At 40.8% G+C, this 17,315-nt stretch overlaps 1 protein-coding gene across 1 annotated transcript in view; it reads left to right on the top strand.

Moving 5' to 3' along the window:
- Positions 1-9,474, top strand: part of LOC106599359 (XK-related protein 4) — a 95,918-nt gene extending 86,444 nt beyond the window's left edge. The window contains exon 3 of the mRNA XM_014190558.3: positions 8,307-9,474. Coding sequence (XP_014046033.2) covers positions 8,307-9,265 — 959 coding nt within the window. The 3' untranslated portion in view covers positions 9,266-9,474. The remainder of the gene's footprint in view (positions 1-8,306) is intronic.
- Positions 9,475-17,315: the final 7,841 nt, after the last annotated feature.

The following is a 17,315-nucleotide window of genomic DNA, read 5'->3' as shown; positions in this document are numbered from 1 at the left end:
TGAAAGAAAAGCTTATTTTTTTTGTCCATTAAAAGCTCATTTTTTTGTCCATTAAAAATTTATCAGAAAGACAGTGTAGACATTGTTAAAATGTTGTAAATGACTATTGTAGCTGGAAACTGCTTATTTTTTATGGAATATCTACAGAGGCCCATTATCAGCAACCATCACTCCTGTGTTTCAATGGGACGTTGTGTTAGCTAATCCAAGTTTATCATTTTAAAATGCTAATTGATCATTACAAAACCCTTTTGCAATTATGTTAGCACAGCTGAAAGCTGTTGTACTGATTAAAGAAGCAATAAAACTGGCCTTCTTTAGTTGAGTATCTGGAGCATCAGCATTTGCGGGTTCGATGACAGGCTCAAAATGGCCAGAAACAAAGACTTTCTTCTGAAACTCGTCAGTCTGTTCTTGTTCTGATGAATGAAGGCTATTCCATGTGAGAAATTGCCAAGAAACTGAAGATCTTGTACAATGCTGTGTACTACTCCCTTCACAGAACAGCGTAAACTGGCTCTAACCAGAATAGAAAGAGGAGTGGGTATAAGGGCACAGGGCGAGACCCAGATGCAGATGGTTCGAGTCTCTGATACTTATTATAATCCAAGGGCCAGGCAAGAGAATGGTCGTGGACAGGCAAAAGATCATAAACAAGGTCAGAGTCCAGGAGGTACAGTATGGTCAGGCAGGCGGGTTCAGAGTCAAGGCAGGCAAGGTTCAAAACCGGGAGGACTAGCAAAAGAGAGATAAGAAAAAGCAGTAGCACGCAGGGGCGAAAATCTGATATCAACTTTGGAGGGGACAATTACATGAAATTTTCTCAAGAGCAATTCCTGAGGGGGACACCAAAAGTAGTGCTGTAACACATAGCCTACATTGTAATATGGTAAATGTATATTGAGGAACCAAAGAAATAAGGTGTTTGCCGTACTCCTAACTACCGGTACCCAAAACTACATAACTAAGTTGACAGCTGCATGAGTTCACCATTTACACAACATATGCTGCAACCTTTTGTAATTTTAATAGTTTGTTTCATATTGGCTGGCTTCCAACAATAGCTGAATTTGCAAAGCTAGCGAGCACCAATTCCGTTTCAGTGGTGTTTGCTATAATCTTTGCTACCCGGGTTAAATAAAGGTGAAATAAAATAAGTAAGTAAAAGTTCCCTTGCGACAATTTAGCTTTTGCAACGAGACCATTAAATATATTTAAGACAATGGTAGAAGAGAGTGTAGTTCTGTTCAGTTTGGACTTCAGTTTATCGCTAACCTTATCACAGGGACTTTGAAGCACTAACTTACATCATCTGCATGCTGATCTTGGAATAAATTGACGATAGCAAAGATTCCATCTTTGACGACGCCACATAAATGGAATAGGTACTAGCTAGCTTAATAGTTAATATTTGCGCACTAGCTCTGCATATTCAGCTAGTGTTTGTGTGAACCCTGCCAACATAAAACAAAACATTGCATTGGCGCGATTGACTGGATGAACCTCCCGTCAGTTACGTGCATTGAGTGCCTTTCAGACAGTAGACATGACCCCTCTGTTACCTTGCCAACTAAGGAACTGGCAGTGGATCAAACCATTGTGAGGCAAAGGGTGGGGGGGGTCGCAATCTTTTGAAACTTAAAAACGCGCTATTAAGTGTCTATAATCAGCACAATTGATTTCATTGCGTATTATTAATATTATTTAAATTACATAGTTATGTTTCAGTGATATATTGGTGGGGACAAATCATATTTTTCCCAGGATGGGGGGGTCGTGTCCTCCCCGTCCCCACCGGGATTTCCGCCCCTGGTAGCACGGAAAAACACAATGGTTGACTTGACAAGACGAACTGGCAACAGACAAACAGGGAACACCGGAATAAATACCCAGGGACTAATGGGGAAAACGGGTGACACCTGGACGTGGGTGGAGACGATCACAAAGACAGGTGAAACAGATCAGGGCATGACAGTGGGAGGCCCCAGTGCACAACTGAGCAAGAGGACAAGTACATTCGAGTGTCTAGTTTGAGAAACAGATGCCTCACAAGTCCTCAACTGGCAGCTTCATTAAATAGTACCTGCAAAACACCAGTGTCAACGTCAACATTGAAGAGGCGACTCCGGGATGCTGGCCTTCTAGGCAGAGGAAAAAAAAAGAAAAAACATATCTCAGACTTGCCAATAAAAATAAAATATTAAGATGGGCAAAAGAACACAGACATGGACAGAGGAAGATTGGAAAAAAGTGTTATGGACAGAATCTAAGTTTGAGGTGTTCGGATCACAAAGAAGAACATTCGTGAGACGCAGAAAAAATGAAAAGATGTTGGCGGAGTGCTTGACGCCATCTGTCAAGCATGGTGAAGGCAATGTGATGGTCTGGGGGTGCTTTGGTGGTGGTAAAGTGGGAGATTGGTACAGGGTAAACGGGATCTTGAAGAAGGAAGGCTATCACTCCATTTTGCAACACCGTGCCATACCCTGTGGACGGCGCTTAATTGGAGCCAAGTTCCTCCTACAACAGGACAATGACCCAAAGCACAGCTCCAAACTATGCCAGAACTATTTAGGGAAGAAGCAGTCAGCTGGTATTCTGTCTATAATGGAGTGGCCAGCACAGTCACCGGATCCCAACTCTATTGAGCTGTTGTGGGAGCAGCTTGACCGTATGGTACGTAAGAAGTGCCCATCAAGCCAATCCAACTTGTGGGAGGTGCTTCAGGAAGCATGGGGTGAAATCTCTTCAGATTACCTCAACAAATTGACAACTAGAATGCCAAAGGTCTGCAAGGCTGTAAGGACACAATTATTATTTCAATTAAAAATCATTACTTATAACATTGTCAACGTCTTGACTATATGTCCTATTCATTTTGCAACTCATTTCATGTATGTTTTCATGGAAAACAAGGACATTTCTAAGTGACCTCAAACTTTTGAATGGTAGTGTATACAGTACCAGTCAAAACATTTTACTATTTTCTACATTGTAGAATAAGACTGAAGACATCAAAACAATGAAATAACACATATGGAACCATATAGTAACCAAAAAAGTTTTAAACAAATCACAATATATTTTATATTTGAGATTCTTCGAAGTATCCACCCTTTGCCTTGATGACAGCTTTGCACACTCTTGGCATTCTCTCAACCAGCTTCATGAGGTAGTCACCGGGAATGCATTTAAATTAACAGGTGTGCCTTGTTAAAAGTTAATTTGAAGAATTTCTTTCCTTCTTAACCTCTCTAGGGTATGTGGGACGAAACCTACTCAACAGCCAGTGGAATCCCGTGGCGCGTTATTCAAATACCTTAGAAATGCTATTACTTCAATTTCTCAAACATATGACTATTTTACACCATTTTAAAGACAAGACTCTCGTTAATCTAACCACACTGTCCGATTTCAAAAAGGCTTTACAACGAAAGCAAAACATTAGATTATGTCAGCAGAGTACCCAGCCAGAAATAATCAGACATCCATTTTTCAAGCTAGCATATAATGTCACAAAAACCCAGAAGACAGCTAAATGCAGCACTAACCTTTGATGATCTTCATCAGATGACAATCCTAGGACATTATGTTATACAATACATGCATGTTTTGTTCAATCAAGTTCATATTTATATCAAAAACCAGCTTTTTACATTAGCATGTGACGTTCAGAACTAGCATACCCACCACAAACTTCCGGTGAATTTACTAAATCGCTCACGATAAACGTTCACAAAAAACATAACAATTATTTTAAGAATTATAGATACAGAACTCCTTTATGCAATCGCTATGTCCAATTTTAAAATAGCTTTTCGGCAAAAGCACATTTTGCAATATTCTGAGTAGATAGCCCAGCCATCACGGGCTAGCTATTTAGACACCCACCAAGTTTGGCCCTCACCAAACTCCGATTTACTATTAGAAAAATTTGATTACCTTTGCTGTTCTTCGTCAGAATGCACTCCCAGGACTTCTACTTCAATAACAAATGTTGGTTTGGTTCAAAATAATCCATAGTTATGTTCAAATATCCTCTGTTTTGTTCGTGCGTTCAAGACACTATCCGAAGGGTGACGAAGTGTGACACGCCCGACGCGTTTCGTGACAAAAAACTTCTAAATATTCCATTACCGTACTTCGAAGCATGTCAACCGCTGTTTAAAATCAATTTTTATGCGATTTTTCTCGTAAAAAAGCGATAATATTCCGACCGGGAAACCCTGTTATAGTTCAAAGACGAAAAAATAAAAACATGGTGTCGCCTCATGCACGCGCCTCAGTCTCATTGTTCTCTGATCGACCATTATCCAAATGTGCTACTGTTTTTCAGCCAGGGCCTGCAAAGACATCATTCACCGGTTTGCCGCCTTCTGAGAGCCTATGGGAGCCGTAGGAAGTGTCACGTTACAGCAGAGATCCTCAGTTTTCAATAAAGAGAGTGTAGAATCCCAAGAAATGGTCAGACAGGCCACTTCCTGTAAGGAATCTTCTCAGGTTTTTGCCTGCCATATGAGTTCTGTTATACTCACAGACACCATTCAAACAGTTTTAGAAACTTTAGGGTGTTTTCTATCCAAAGCCAATAATTATATGCATATCTAGTTTCTGGGCAGTAGTAATAACCAGATTAAATCAGGTACGTTTTTTATCCGGCCGTGCAAATACTGCCCCCTACCCTAGAGAGGTTAATGCATTTGAGCCAATCAGTTGTGTTGTGATAAGGTAGGGGTGGTATACAGAAGATAGCCCTATTTGGTAAAAGACCAAGTCCATATTATTGCAAGAATAGCTCAAATAAGCAAAGAGAAATGACAGTCGATCACTACTTTAAGACAGCAAGGTCAGTCAATGCAGAAAATTTAAAGAACTTTGAACATTTCTTCAAGTGCAGTCGCAAAAACCATCAAGCTCTATGATGAAATTGTCTCTCATGAGGACCGCCACAGGAAATTAAGACCCAGAGTTACCTCTGCTGCAGAGGATAAGTTAAGTAGAGTTACCCGCCTCAGATTGGAGCCCAAATAAATGCTTCACAGAGTTCAAGTAACAGACATATCTCAACATCAACTGTTCAGAAGAGACTGCATGAATCAGGCCTTCATGGTCGAATTACTACAAAGAAACCACTACTGAAAGACACCAATAAGAAGGAGAGACTTGCTTGGGCAAAGAAACATGAGCAATGGACATTAGACCGGTGGAAATCTGTCCTTTGGTCTGATGAGTCCAAATTTGAGATTTTGGGTTCCAACCGCTGTGTCTTTTTGAGATGCAGAGTAGGTGAACGGATGATCTCCGCATGTGTATTTCCCACCATGAAGCATGGAGGAGGAGATATGATGGTGTGGAGGTGCTTTTCTGGTGACACTGTCTGTGATTTATTTAGAATTCAAGGCACACTTAACCAGCATGGCTACCACAGCATTCTGCAGCGATACGCCATCCCATCCGGATTGCGCTCAGTGGGACTATCATTTGTTTTTCTACAGGACAATGACCCAACACACCTCCAGGATGTGTAAGGGCTATTTGACCAAGAAGGAGAGTGATGGAGTGCTGCATCAGATGACCTGGCCTCCACAATCACCCGACCTCAACCCAATTGAGATAGTTTGGGATGAGTTGGACCGCAGAGTGAAGGAAAAGCAGCCAACAAGTGCTCAGCATGTGTGAGAACTCCTTGAAGACTGTTGGAAAAGCATTCCAGGTGAAACTGGTTGAGAGAATGCCAAGTGTGTGCAAAGCTGTAAAAATAAAGAAAAACCCTTGAATGAGTTGGTGTGTCCAAACTTTTGACTGGTACTGTATATACAGTTGAAGTCGGACGTTTACATACACCTTAGCCAAATACATTTAAACTCTGTTTTCACAATTCCTGACATTTAATCCTAGTAAAAATTCCCTGTCTTACGTCAGTTAGGATCACCACTTTATTTTAAGAATGTGAAATGTCAGAATAATAGTAGAGAGAATGATTTATTTCAGCTTTTGTTTCTTTCATCACATTCCCAATGGGTCAGAAGTTTACATACACTCAATTAGTATTTGGTAGCATTGCCTTTAAATTGTTTAACTTGGGTCAAATGTTTAGCCTTCCACAAGCTTCCCACAATAAGTTGGGTGAATTTTGTCCCATTCTCCTGACAGAGCTGGTGTAACTGAGCCAGGTTTGTAGGCCTCCTTGCTCGCACACGCTTTTTCAGTTCTGCCCACAAATGTTATATGGGATTGAGGTCAGGGCTTTGTGATGGCCACTCCAATATCTTGACTTTGTTGTCCTTAAGACATTTTGCCACAACGTTGGAAGTACGCTTGGGGTCATTGTCCAAGCTTTAACTTCCTGACTGATGTCTTGAGATGTTGCTTCAATATATCCACATAATTTTCCATCTTCATGATGCCATCTATTTTGTGAAGTGCACCAGTCCCTCCTGCAGCAAAGCACCCCCACTACATGATGCTGCCACCCCCGTGCTTCACGGTTGTTCTTTGGCTTGGAAGCGATCCCCTTTTTCCTCTAAACATAACGATGGTCATTATGGCCAAAAATTTATATTTTTGTTTCATCAAACCAGAGGACATTTCTCCAAAAAGTACTTTGTCCCCATGTGCAGTTGCAAACCATAGTCTGGCTATTTTATGGTGTGTTTGGAGCATTGGCTTCTTCCTTGCTGAGCGGCCTTTCAGGTTATGACGATATAGGACTTGTTTTACTGTGGATATAGATACTTTTGTACCTGTTTCCTCCAGCATCTTCACAAGGTCCTTTGCTGTTGTTCTGGGATTGATTTGCACTTTTCGCACCAAAGTACGTTCATCTCTAGGAGACAGAACACGTCTCCTTCCTGAGCGGTATGACGGCTGCGTGGTCCCATGGTGTTTATACTTGCGTACTATTGTTTGTACAGATGAACGTGGTACCTTCAGGCATTTGGAAATTGCTCCCAAGGATGAACCAGACTTGTGGAGGTCTACAATTTTCTTCCTGAGTTCTTGGCTGATTTCTTTTGATTTTCCCATGATGTCAAGCAAAAGAGACACTGAGTTTGAAGGTAGGCCTTGAAATACATACACAGGTACACCTCCAATTGACTCAAATTATGTCAATTAGCATGACTTGTGTCATGCACAAAGTAGATGTCCTAACCAACTTGCCAAAACTATAGTTAACAAGAAATCTGTGGTTGAAAAAACGAGTTAAATGACTCCAACCTAAATGTATGTAAACTTCCGACTTCAGCTGTGTGTGTGTGTGATGGGCTGTATAGACAATACGGATAGTATATGGCTAGAAATATGTAGTATATCTGAAGAATACGACCTGTACAGCAATAGTTAAATAGGATAGGCCTTGACTAGAATATAGTATATACATATGATGTGGGTAAAACAGTATGTAAACATTATTTAAAGTGGCAGTGTTCCATTATTAAAGTGACTAGTGTTCCATGACGATGTACATTGGGCAGCAGCCTCTAAGGTGCAGGGTAGAGTACCGGGTGGTAGTCGACTAGTAACAGTGACTAAAGTTGAGGGCAGGGTACTGGGTGGAGGCTGGCTCGTGGTGACTATTTAATTAACATTCTGATGGCCTTGAGGGAGAAGCTACTTTTCAGTCTCTCGGTCCCAGCTTTGATGCACCTGTACTGACCTCGCCTTTTGGATGGTAGCGGGGTGAACAGGCCATGGCTCGGGTGGCTGAAGTCCTTATCTTCTTATCTTCTTGGCCTTTCTGTGACACCGGGTGCTTTCAATGGTGCATCTGTAAGGGTTTGTGAGGGTCTTATGGACCAAGCCGAATTTCTTCAGCCTCAAATTCTTCACCATACTGTCTGTGTGGCCGGACTATTTCAGAAGGTCAGCCCATGCAAAGAAAGGGATATCTCTAGCTTAAATAGATGGATTTTGACGGTGATTTTGTATTATTATGCTAATTAGATTCCCGTGTGGGTGTGGACATCGACACTAGTTAAGGGTTAAGGGTTGTTTGTCTCCTAAATGTGCTTTTGTTTGTGTTTGTTGCAAATAGATTTGAGTTTGGCTCCTGGTTCTGTTTGGTGTTGCAATGCTCTTTGAAAAGTGCTCTTCTTAGATACTTCCTGCAAAACATATATTTTTCCATCACACATTTTCTGTGAATCCTCCGTTGGTGACATTATAGTATATTATTTAAGAAGCCGTCACATGGCAGATTTACAGGAAGGAAAATTCCACACATTACTACCAATATGTAATGCCTGTAAATGTGATTGTGACTGTGTCTCTAATTCGTTTTTTTTGTCCGCTTTGTGTTTCCGTAGGAATGACAGCGGCTGCCTCCCTTGTGTCTCTGGCCTGGGCCCTGGCATCCTATCAGAAAGCGCTGCGAGACTCCCGGGACGACAAGAAGCCAATCAGCTACCTGGCTGTCATCATCCAGTTCTGCTGGCATTTCTTCACCATCGCTGCCCGGGTCATCACCTTCGCCCTGTTCGCCTCCGTGTTCCAGCTCTACTTCGGCATCTTCATCGTCCTGCATTGGTGCTTCATGACCTTCTGGATAGTCCACTGCGAGACGGAGTTCTGCATCACCAAGTGGGAGGAGATTGTCTTCGACATGGTAGTGGGGATCATCTACATCTTCAGTTGGTTTAATGTGAAGGAGGGTCGTACTCGGTGTAGGCTCTTCATCTACTACTTTGTGATCCTGCTGGAGAACACTGCTCTGAGTGCCCTGTGGTACCTGTACCGCATCCCTCAGAGCACCGACGCCTTCGCCGTCCCCGCCCTCTGTGTCATCTTCAGCAGCTTCCTCACCGGCATCGTCTTCATGCTCATGTACTACGCCTTCTTTCACCCCAACGGGCCCCGCTTCGGACACTCGCCCAGCCTCGTGCTGGACGACCCCACCGCTGCCTTCATGCTGCCCACCGAGGGGGCCACCAACTCGCTGAGGTCCAATCGGGGTGTGCCCCTCATCTCAGGGGATGGCACCATTGGCAGAGATGCCAAATACACAGAGAGAGACGGCTGTATGCCCGTGTTTCAGGTGAGACCCACCGCCCCCTCCACGCCGTCCTCCCGTGCCCCACGCATTGAGGAGACAGTCATCAAAATAGACCTGTGTCGGAATCGCTATCCGGCCTGGGAGAGGCACGTACTGGACAGGAGTATACGCAAGGCCATCCTGGCCATCGACTGTTCCCCCACGCCACCCAGACTCCAGTACAAAGATGACACTACTGTTCAGGAGCGTCTAGAGTACGAGACCACGCTGTAGCCCTGCACCGCTGCCTGGATGCCTGGATGAAGGATCCATGGAAATGCTCAACTGTAATAAAGGATGACCATCAACTCGGATTTACAGCAGGATTGTGGCAATAATACGTTATCAGCTCTCTCTATATACATACTAGCATTGAACCATGATGTTGGTTGTCATGGTTACAACTTCAGAATAAAGAAAGTCGCACACTCCATGTATAATCTCCCAGCAATTCAATGGATATTTACCAACGTTTCGGCATCACTGTGATTTCCTCAGGGGAAGGCACACTTCCTCACCCTGAGGAAGGCACAGTGATGCCGAAACGTTGGTAAATACCCATTAAATAGCTTGGAGATTATACATGGAGTGTGCGACTTTCTTTATTTTAATAGTTTATAGTTTATTGGCCGTTAGTCAGCACCTCCACACAAACTATTATTCTGGGTGTGCGCCAGCTGGTTTTTTTTTTTTGGTTTTTTTTTACAACTTCAGAATAGGCACAACTTACTAGTTGATGTGACAGAGGGATATATTCATGTTTTCGAAACTTTTTTTTTTTAAATGTATTTTTAATTTGGTTGATGTTGTCGTTATTGTTCTTGTAGTTTTTACTTACGTCTGTCAGGGAACCTCTTACTTAATAAAAGGCCATTGCACACACAAATACAAATGTATCCCCATAGTCTATCATAATAACAGCAGCATTCCAATGAATGACATCATGCCCCTTCATAATAGGTGGGTTATGAAGGTTCATAATAGGTTATAACAGGTTGTAATGAAGGTTGTCTGAGCTCTGCCAACCAGGTGGAACCAAGCAGAGGACCATACACATCCTCATATGACAAAAGTACCAAAGTACTCAATGTAAGGTCATTGCTGGTTCCTGTTTACCTATGGCATCTCAAATATCTACAGTCATCTCTACTACCACCATCTTAGATCTGCAAAGATATACTGTACATTTACAGATACTAGTAATATCCCCTGATATACATAGAGTGGACGTGTTATTAATAAAAAAAAGGTCATCAAATGGTCCTGATACATATTAGGATGGTTCTAGTTATTTCTGTGATGTGATTAGCAACATGACTAGAGAGTTGTCTGTCATACTGTACACGTGTACTGGTCCCAAGTTCTGATGTCAGCAGCCATGTTGTGCTAGTGCCAAAAGGTCTGAAACTACTGGATTGTGTGGACTGAGTCTGCAGGTCGGTGGCTGTGACCGCCAGTAACTGGACAGTACTAGATTGAGGCTGGGCAGAACTACTATTTACTTGAATACAATGTTGAAGAAAGAGTACTGTACCTGGGTATCATGCTGTTGATATGCTACATAAAACCGAAATGTTCATGTACTGTGGAGAGACTGAAGGACAAACCTCATCTTTGTTCTTGCCTGGATAAAAGGCAGCAGGCCAAATACCTTCCTGGCAGCTCCCATTTACAGTCCAGTCTCGTGCAGCTCTGGTCTGGGCTGCCGTGCGTCCATCCGGCTGATAAGGATCAGTCTACTAGCTGGGCCACACAGACCTGTTCTGTATGGGGAGGAGGAGAGGAGAGGAGGAGACGAGGACACAGACGAGCAGCCACTTCAGCCAAACTACTCTCATAACTGAAGCACCTGCGGGATGTACCGTCAGATTCAAGATGCAACATTCTTTTTAACGTTGTACGTAACTGATGTGAAAATGTATTGCCATCCGTGCGTGTTGGGGGGGGTGGGTGGGGGGGTTATGTGTGTGTGTGCATGCGTGCGTCTGTCCGTCCGTGAGAGAGAGAGAGTGTGTGTGTGTGTGTGTGTGTGTGTGCGTGTGTGCGTGTAAGAGAGACAAAGCATGGCACAGGAAGGCATGTGTAGATGCTACAATCAGTGGTCATTTTGTCTGTAGCTATATATTGTAGTGCAAGGAACTAGAGATGTGCTCTTCAGCCCTATGGTGCAAAAATGCTGCTGTAGCCTATAATCAACACAAGATCAGTACCACACAGAGGAATTCTAGGGCGTATACCACTGATATCATTGTAACTGTCAACACCCAACATGAATGGTGTCAAGATGGTGTTTTGAGCAGGTAAGAAAGTGTTTCACCTTTGTGCTCTGACTTAAGCCCCAGGCACTATGACTGTGGATGTGATATCTAAAAAAGAACATTGCATCTTTAAATCTTGAAAAGGTGTCTGCACAAAATTGAAAGTTTGTTCCTTCTTTTTCAGTTCTAGGTCACAAGTGCTTATTTTTTACGTCTTGTTCATTTTAAGTATGGAGAGAAGAGAGTGACAAAGAGGAGAGAAAAAAACAAGCTGAAAACTTGTCAGTGGAATTAAAGAGCACATTGACAGAAGGAAATCGTGGCATTCAATGTGAAAATTTGAGGGAAAAAGCTCCTGATTAGTCCAGTAAGACGTGCCAGTTGTGTTCGACTAGAGCTAGATTTTTTATCTCTTCTGAATGGTATAGATATATTTTAGGTCAACTGTTTTTGTTGAAATGTCTTATTATTTGTAGTGTTCATATACGTTAGTAGGTGGGTAATTCTTCATTTGAACATGGTTTACTTTGTTTTCACATAATTTGCCTTGTTGCCGCGCCATTACGCAAATTGTCTTAGTTACAGTGTCTGTTCCATTGTGTTCTGTGGTATGTTTTAATCAACTCCATTAAATATTCAAAAGTGAATTCTGCTACAAGTTCAAGAGACTCTCTAAAAAGGTTTTTTTTTGTTGGTAATACATGCAGAAGCACTTGGTAAAATCATGTCCACAGCTCTGTTTACTTCTGAGTTGGATTCAGTGTGGAGCAGCATTCATTAATTGATGCAGCACTCCTTATTAGAACAACTCTTAGCTGTTCAGTTTCTCTCGTTAACCGATCTGTTTCCAGTTTCATTTGAAATGAGATGCTTTGATTTATTTAGAATGAAGACAGAAACCAAATGGCCGCGGTGAAAATGAGGAAAGCACAGGGTTCGAAATTAGCTTATTATCATCAATGGCACAACACTGTGGCTTTTGTCACTCACTGTGGCATGGAGGATGGTGGTTAAAGAACAGGATTCAGTAGCGTGATGACGCGCACACAACTTTGCAGATTTTATTAGATTCTTGGACAAAAGGCTTCTATACGCAGGACTAAACTAATTGGATCAGCACAAACTCATCACATAAACATTTTGTCTCATTTTAACCCAATTGAAAAACCAAAATGCAACAAATGGCCTCAATGTTTTGTTAATTTTCCACTGCAAATATCAATCAAAGCTGAGCGTTGAACTGACATCTGTGCCCAGTGGATTTGGGAGATTGGCTGCATATCCAGACATATATTTGTCATCATTTGATACAACAGAATATCTTTTAATCAATGGGGAGAGGTTCTTTAATTCTGAGCACACTTTTTAAGTCAATAATTCTAAAGCCTTTGTGAGAATAAGGAGGATGTGAGCTACATATTTTGGGGAAGAAACAAGAAACAAGGCTACACTGCGATTTAGGATCTCTTATTTAGGTCTGCCACTGATGATAAACTTATGGAGGTAAAACAAATTTCTCATCAACTAGTGAATCATTGAAGGTCACTTGGCAAGGTTCCATCTCCTCATAAATAAAACATTTTGTATATAATTCTCTTAATGTCACCCTGCACATGTCTCTCTTTCGCTGTGCTTCCCTTCACTCAATCTGATCCATTTTAACATGAGATTTTTTCTTGTTTTGCTCATATCATGTTGTTTGCTTTCAACTGCTGTTTTCATTTTCAGTGGGGGTCCCAGTGTTGAGGATTTATTGTGGTCACTGCCTCAACTAGACTAAACTGAAGTCATATTTTGCAGAATATTGGTGTAGCTGTGTCCTCATACAGCGATATCCACATAGGCTTCCTCATTATCCATGTATATTGAGAATAATTAACAGATACGAACAACTGCTGTTAGTCCCATCCAAATTAGCACCCAGTGGCCTCCCCTATACGTCACCCCTAAAAAGACAAGACTTACAATTTTACCTTTTCTAAATGTTGTTCTATTTTTAGGAAATAGTAGGGTTGAACTTAGTGTCAAATATGAATATGTCAGTGACTTTTATAGGGTCAGATGAGGTCAAATGAGTCATTATCAGTACATTGATAATACGTTCCCTGTTGTCACAACTGAGTGAGAGAATTGAATTTGGTCTTGTGGTTGATAATGATGAAATGATTATTACACCATCTGTAAAACCCATCTATACAGAAACACTCTGAAACATTTCAGGACGGTGTCTTGTTTGTTTTGTATTTGTGTTCGTTAGCACATCCAGGGATGAATCGCAGACTACCGTTGTTCATCATCATCTCTGAAATAGTGTGTAAATTGTACATGTACCTACCTCAACTTGGTTTCTGAACAGAATACCCTCCTCTGACGTCATTCATACATGATACTGTACTGATCTTCTTACCAAGATCATACATGGAAATGTGAAACAAATGATATGGTGTTCAGTGTTTTGATGGTGGAGGGTATTCTGCTTACTACTGTAAGTGCATCAGACAGCAGACTGGAAAATGCACTTGTCAACAAACCCACTTATTGTTTAAGAGGAATTGATGGTTGTGACGATTTAAGCTGCTTAGATCTGTTTCGTTTGCCTTAAGAAAACATTTATGCTTTTGTCTTATTTCTTTCAATCTCATAAGGATTTGTTTTTGTGCACCATACCCCTGGTTGTGTGGTTATGATCATCAGAGTGGCCTCTAGGTTTATCAGAGTTCTCTGTTCAGGGCCCAATAGCATTGTGTTTCTATAAAGTTACTGTGCTTATACTATGATAGAATACTCCATGATGCAAGATAGACCTATTAAGCTCACAGTTTAAATGGGCACCCCTGACTTTTACCCCCAAATGTACATGTCCTTCTTGTAGCAGGTCATACTGAAGACAAAATAATAATAATAAAAAGAAACTACTATTATTTCCGGTCTGAGATTTGGATCCATTATTGGTGTTTTGAGTTTTGTTCTGAGGTATACATCAACATTAGATACTAGTAATGTAGATGAATAGCAGTGATATACTGTATGATACTACTCCACCCCTATAGCCTATAGCACATTAGTACAAGCACAGTAACGAATGAACATTGGAATAATGGCATTCCATTTTGTTTGACTTCTAAAGCATAATGTACAGATGTCCTTAGTGTCTCAGTTGCAAATGGAGGATCACAATAGTAATTGAAAAACAAAACTATCTAACTGTAAATAAATGTATGCAAATGTATATGTTAAAAGAACATTCCTCTCGGAGTCCTGATTGTGAAGGGTGTCTGTTGACTAGAGGTCGCCACCGCAAGATGGCAGTTACATGATGTAATACAGATTCAAATAGTGTGGTGTATGTGATGTATTAAATGACAAAAATGCAAAAAACTAAAAAACTGTTCATTATTGGTCTTTAAGTAAGTTGCATTGTGTGATGAAAGTCTGAAGTGCTTAAAATGCATTAAATCAGATCAAAACTAATTTTATTGTAAATTGAAGATTTAAAACAGAACATGACATTTTTGTATATATTGGAATTTTGTAAATTTTTATTTGATTCTAATGCAACACAAAGAACCAAAATTAATTTAATAAAGTACACTGTGGTGATTTTGTCAGCCTCCACTTAGTTAATGTTAGCACAGGTTGTCACATTATGTGTATGCAACTCTAGAAGATATGGATAGGCTATAATATGGTAATGTGTATTATACTATGGTTAATATATTTTCACTAGAGCCACTGGTTATATAGCATGCCAACAGCATTGCTATTGATATAATGCAGTGTTCGCAGAATGGGCAGAGACTGAAAAAAAGAACAGCACATTTATAGACATTTGAGTGCATTGAGTATGCAAATAGGTAGGTGTGGGGAAATACATTTTCCATGATGGCATACTAGATAATAGGTGCAATTTACCTCTTCATTCAGTATTGAAGAGGCTGTATCTCTGCATAATGAACGTGTTGTGTAGGATAGCAGTTATACACCAGCGGGGAACAGTTTAAGACAGGGTTCCTCAACTGCCCCCCCCCCCCCCCCCCCCACAAGTTTTCTGAGCCCCCCAAAAAGACAAATGTTTATTTGTGGGTATAAAATAATGTAAAAACACCAGCAAATCAGCTCCAAGAGATTTTTATTTTGTAAATCTGTTCCAAAGTATTCCCACGCACAATAAAGAGATATAAAGTGCATTCAGAAAATATTCACACCCCTTGACTTTTTCCACATTTTGTGTTACAGCCTGAATTTAAAATTGATTCAATTGACATTTTGTGTCACTGGCATACACACAATACCCCATAATGTCAAAGTAGAAAGTAGACATTTTTACAAATTAATAAAAAATGAGAAGCTGAAATGTCTTGAGTCAATAAGTATTCAACACCTTTGTTATGGCAAGCTGAAATAAGTTTAGGAGTAAAAATGTGCTTAAGTCACATAAGTTTCACGGACTCACTCTGTGCGCAGTAATAGTGTTTATTCTGTAAGGTCCCTTAGTCGAGCAGTGAGTGTCAAACACAGATTCAACCACAAAAGACCAAGGAGGTTTTCCAATGCCTCGCAAAGAAGGTCACCTATTGGTAGATGGATAAAAAACAAAAAAGCAGACATTGAATATTCCTTTGAGCATGGTGAAGTTATTATTTACCCTTCAGATGGTGTATCAATACACCCAGTCACTACAAAGATACAGGTGTCCTTCTTAACTCAGTTGCCTGAGAGGAAGGACATCGCTCATGGATGTCACCATGAGGCCAATGGTGACTTTCAAACAGTTACAGAGTTTAATGGCTGTGATAGGAGAAAACTGAGGATGGATCAACAACATTGTAGTTACTCCACAATACTAACCTAAATTAAAGTGAGAAGAAGGAAGTCTATAAAGAATATAAATATTCAAAAACATGCATCCTGTTTGCAATAAGGCACTTAAAACCTCAAAAGATCTGGCAAATCAAGGTACTTTATGTCCTGAATACAAAGTGTTATGTTTGGAGATAATCCAACACAACACATGACTGAGTACCACTCTTCATATTTTCAAGCATGGCAGTGGTTGCATCATGTTATGGGTATACTTGTCATCGGCAAGGACTAGGGAGTATTTTAGGATAAGAACGGAATAGAGCTACGCACAGGGAAACTCCTATTGGAGTTTTCTAACAGACACTGGGAGACAAAATCACCTTTCAGCAGGACAATAACCTAAAACACAAGGCCAAATGTACACTGGAGTTGCTTGCCAAGACGACATTGAATGTTCTTGAGTGGCCTAGTTACAGTTTTGACTTAAATCAGATAGTAAATCTATGGCAAGACTTGAAAATGGCTGTCTAGCAATGATCAGCAACCAACTTGACAGTGCTTGAAGAATGTTATGTGCAAATATTGTACAATCCAGGTGTGCAAAGCTCTTAGAGACTTACCCAGAAAGACTCACAGCTGTAATCGCTGCCAAAGGTGATTCTAACATGTATTGACTCAGGGGTGTGAATATTTATGTAAATGGTTATTTCTGTTTTTGATTTTCAATAAATTTGTTAAAATTACTAAAAACATGTTTTCACTTTGTCATTATGAGGTATTGTGTGTAGATGGCTGAGGCAAAAATTCTGACTGAATTCAGGCTGTAACACAAAATGTGGAACAAGTCAAGGGGTAGGAATACTTTCTGAAGGCACTGCATGTATTCATATACAAATCTAAGCAAGATTTGAAATGATTATGTTTTGTCAAATATAATATCTGTTTGGGCTTCTTGTGGTCAATTTGCAGTCTACAAGTTATTTGAAATTATGTTCCGGCCCCTTGACCATCTGCTCAAGAAAAAAATCAGCCCGCGGCTGAATCTAGTTGATGATCCCTGGTATAGGACATAAATATCTAACAGCAAGTCTTCTTCAATGTCTGACTAAAGGGCTCAGTAGGCTACAACATGGCATACAGTACAATACCTAGATAATACAATTACAGAAATTAAACAATAGCTAATAGTCCTCACCATGCCAGAGGATGACTGAAGCACTCAC

The sequence above is a fragment of the Salmo salar genome, chromosome 03 (assembly GCF_965601325.2).
Source record: "Salmo salar chromosome 03, fSalSal1, whole genome shotgun sequence".
Taxonomy (NCBI): Eukaryota; Metazoa; Chordata; class Actinopteri; order Salmoniformes; family Salmonidae; genus Salmo; species Salmo salar.
Note: the sequence above shows the minus strand (reverse complement) of the source record. Positions and strands in the feature narration are given on the sequence as shown.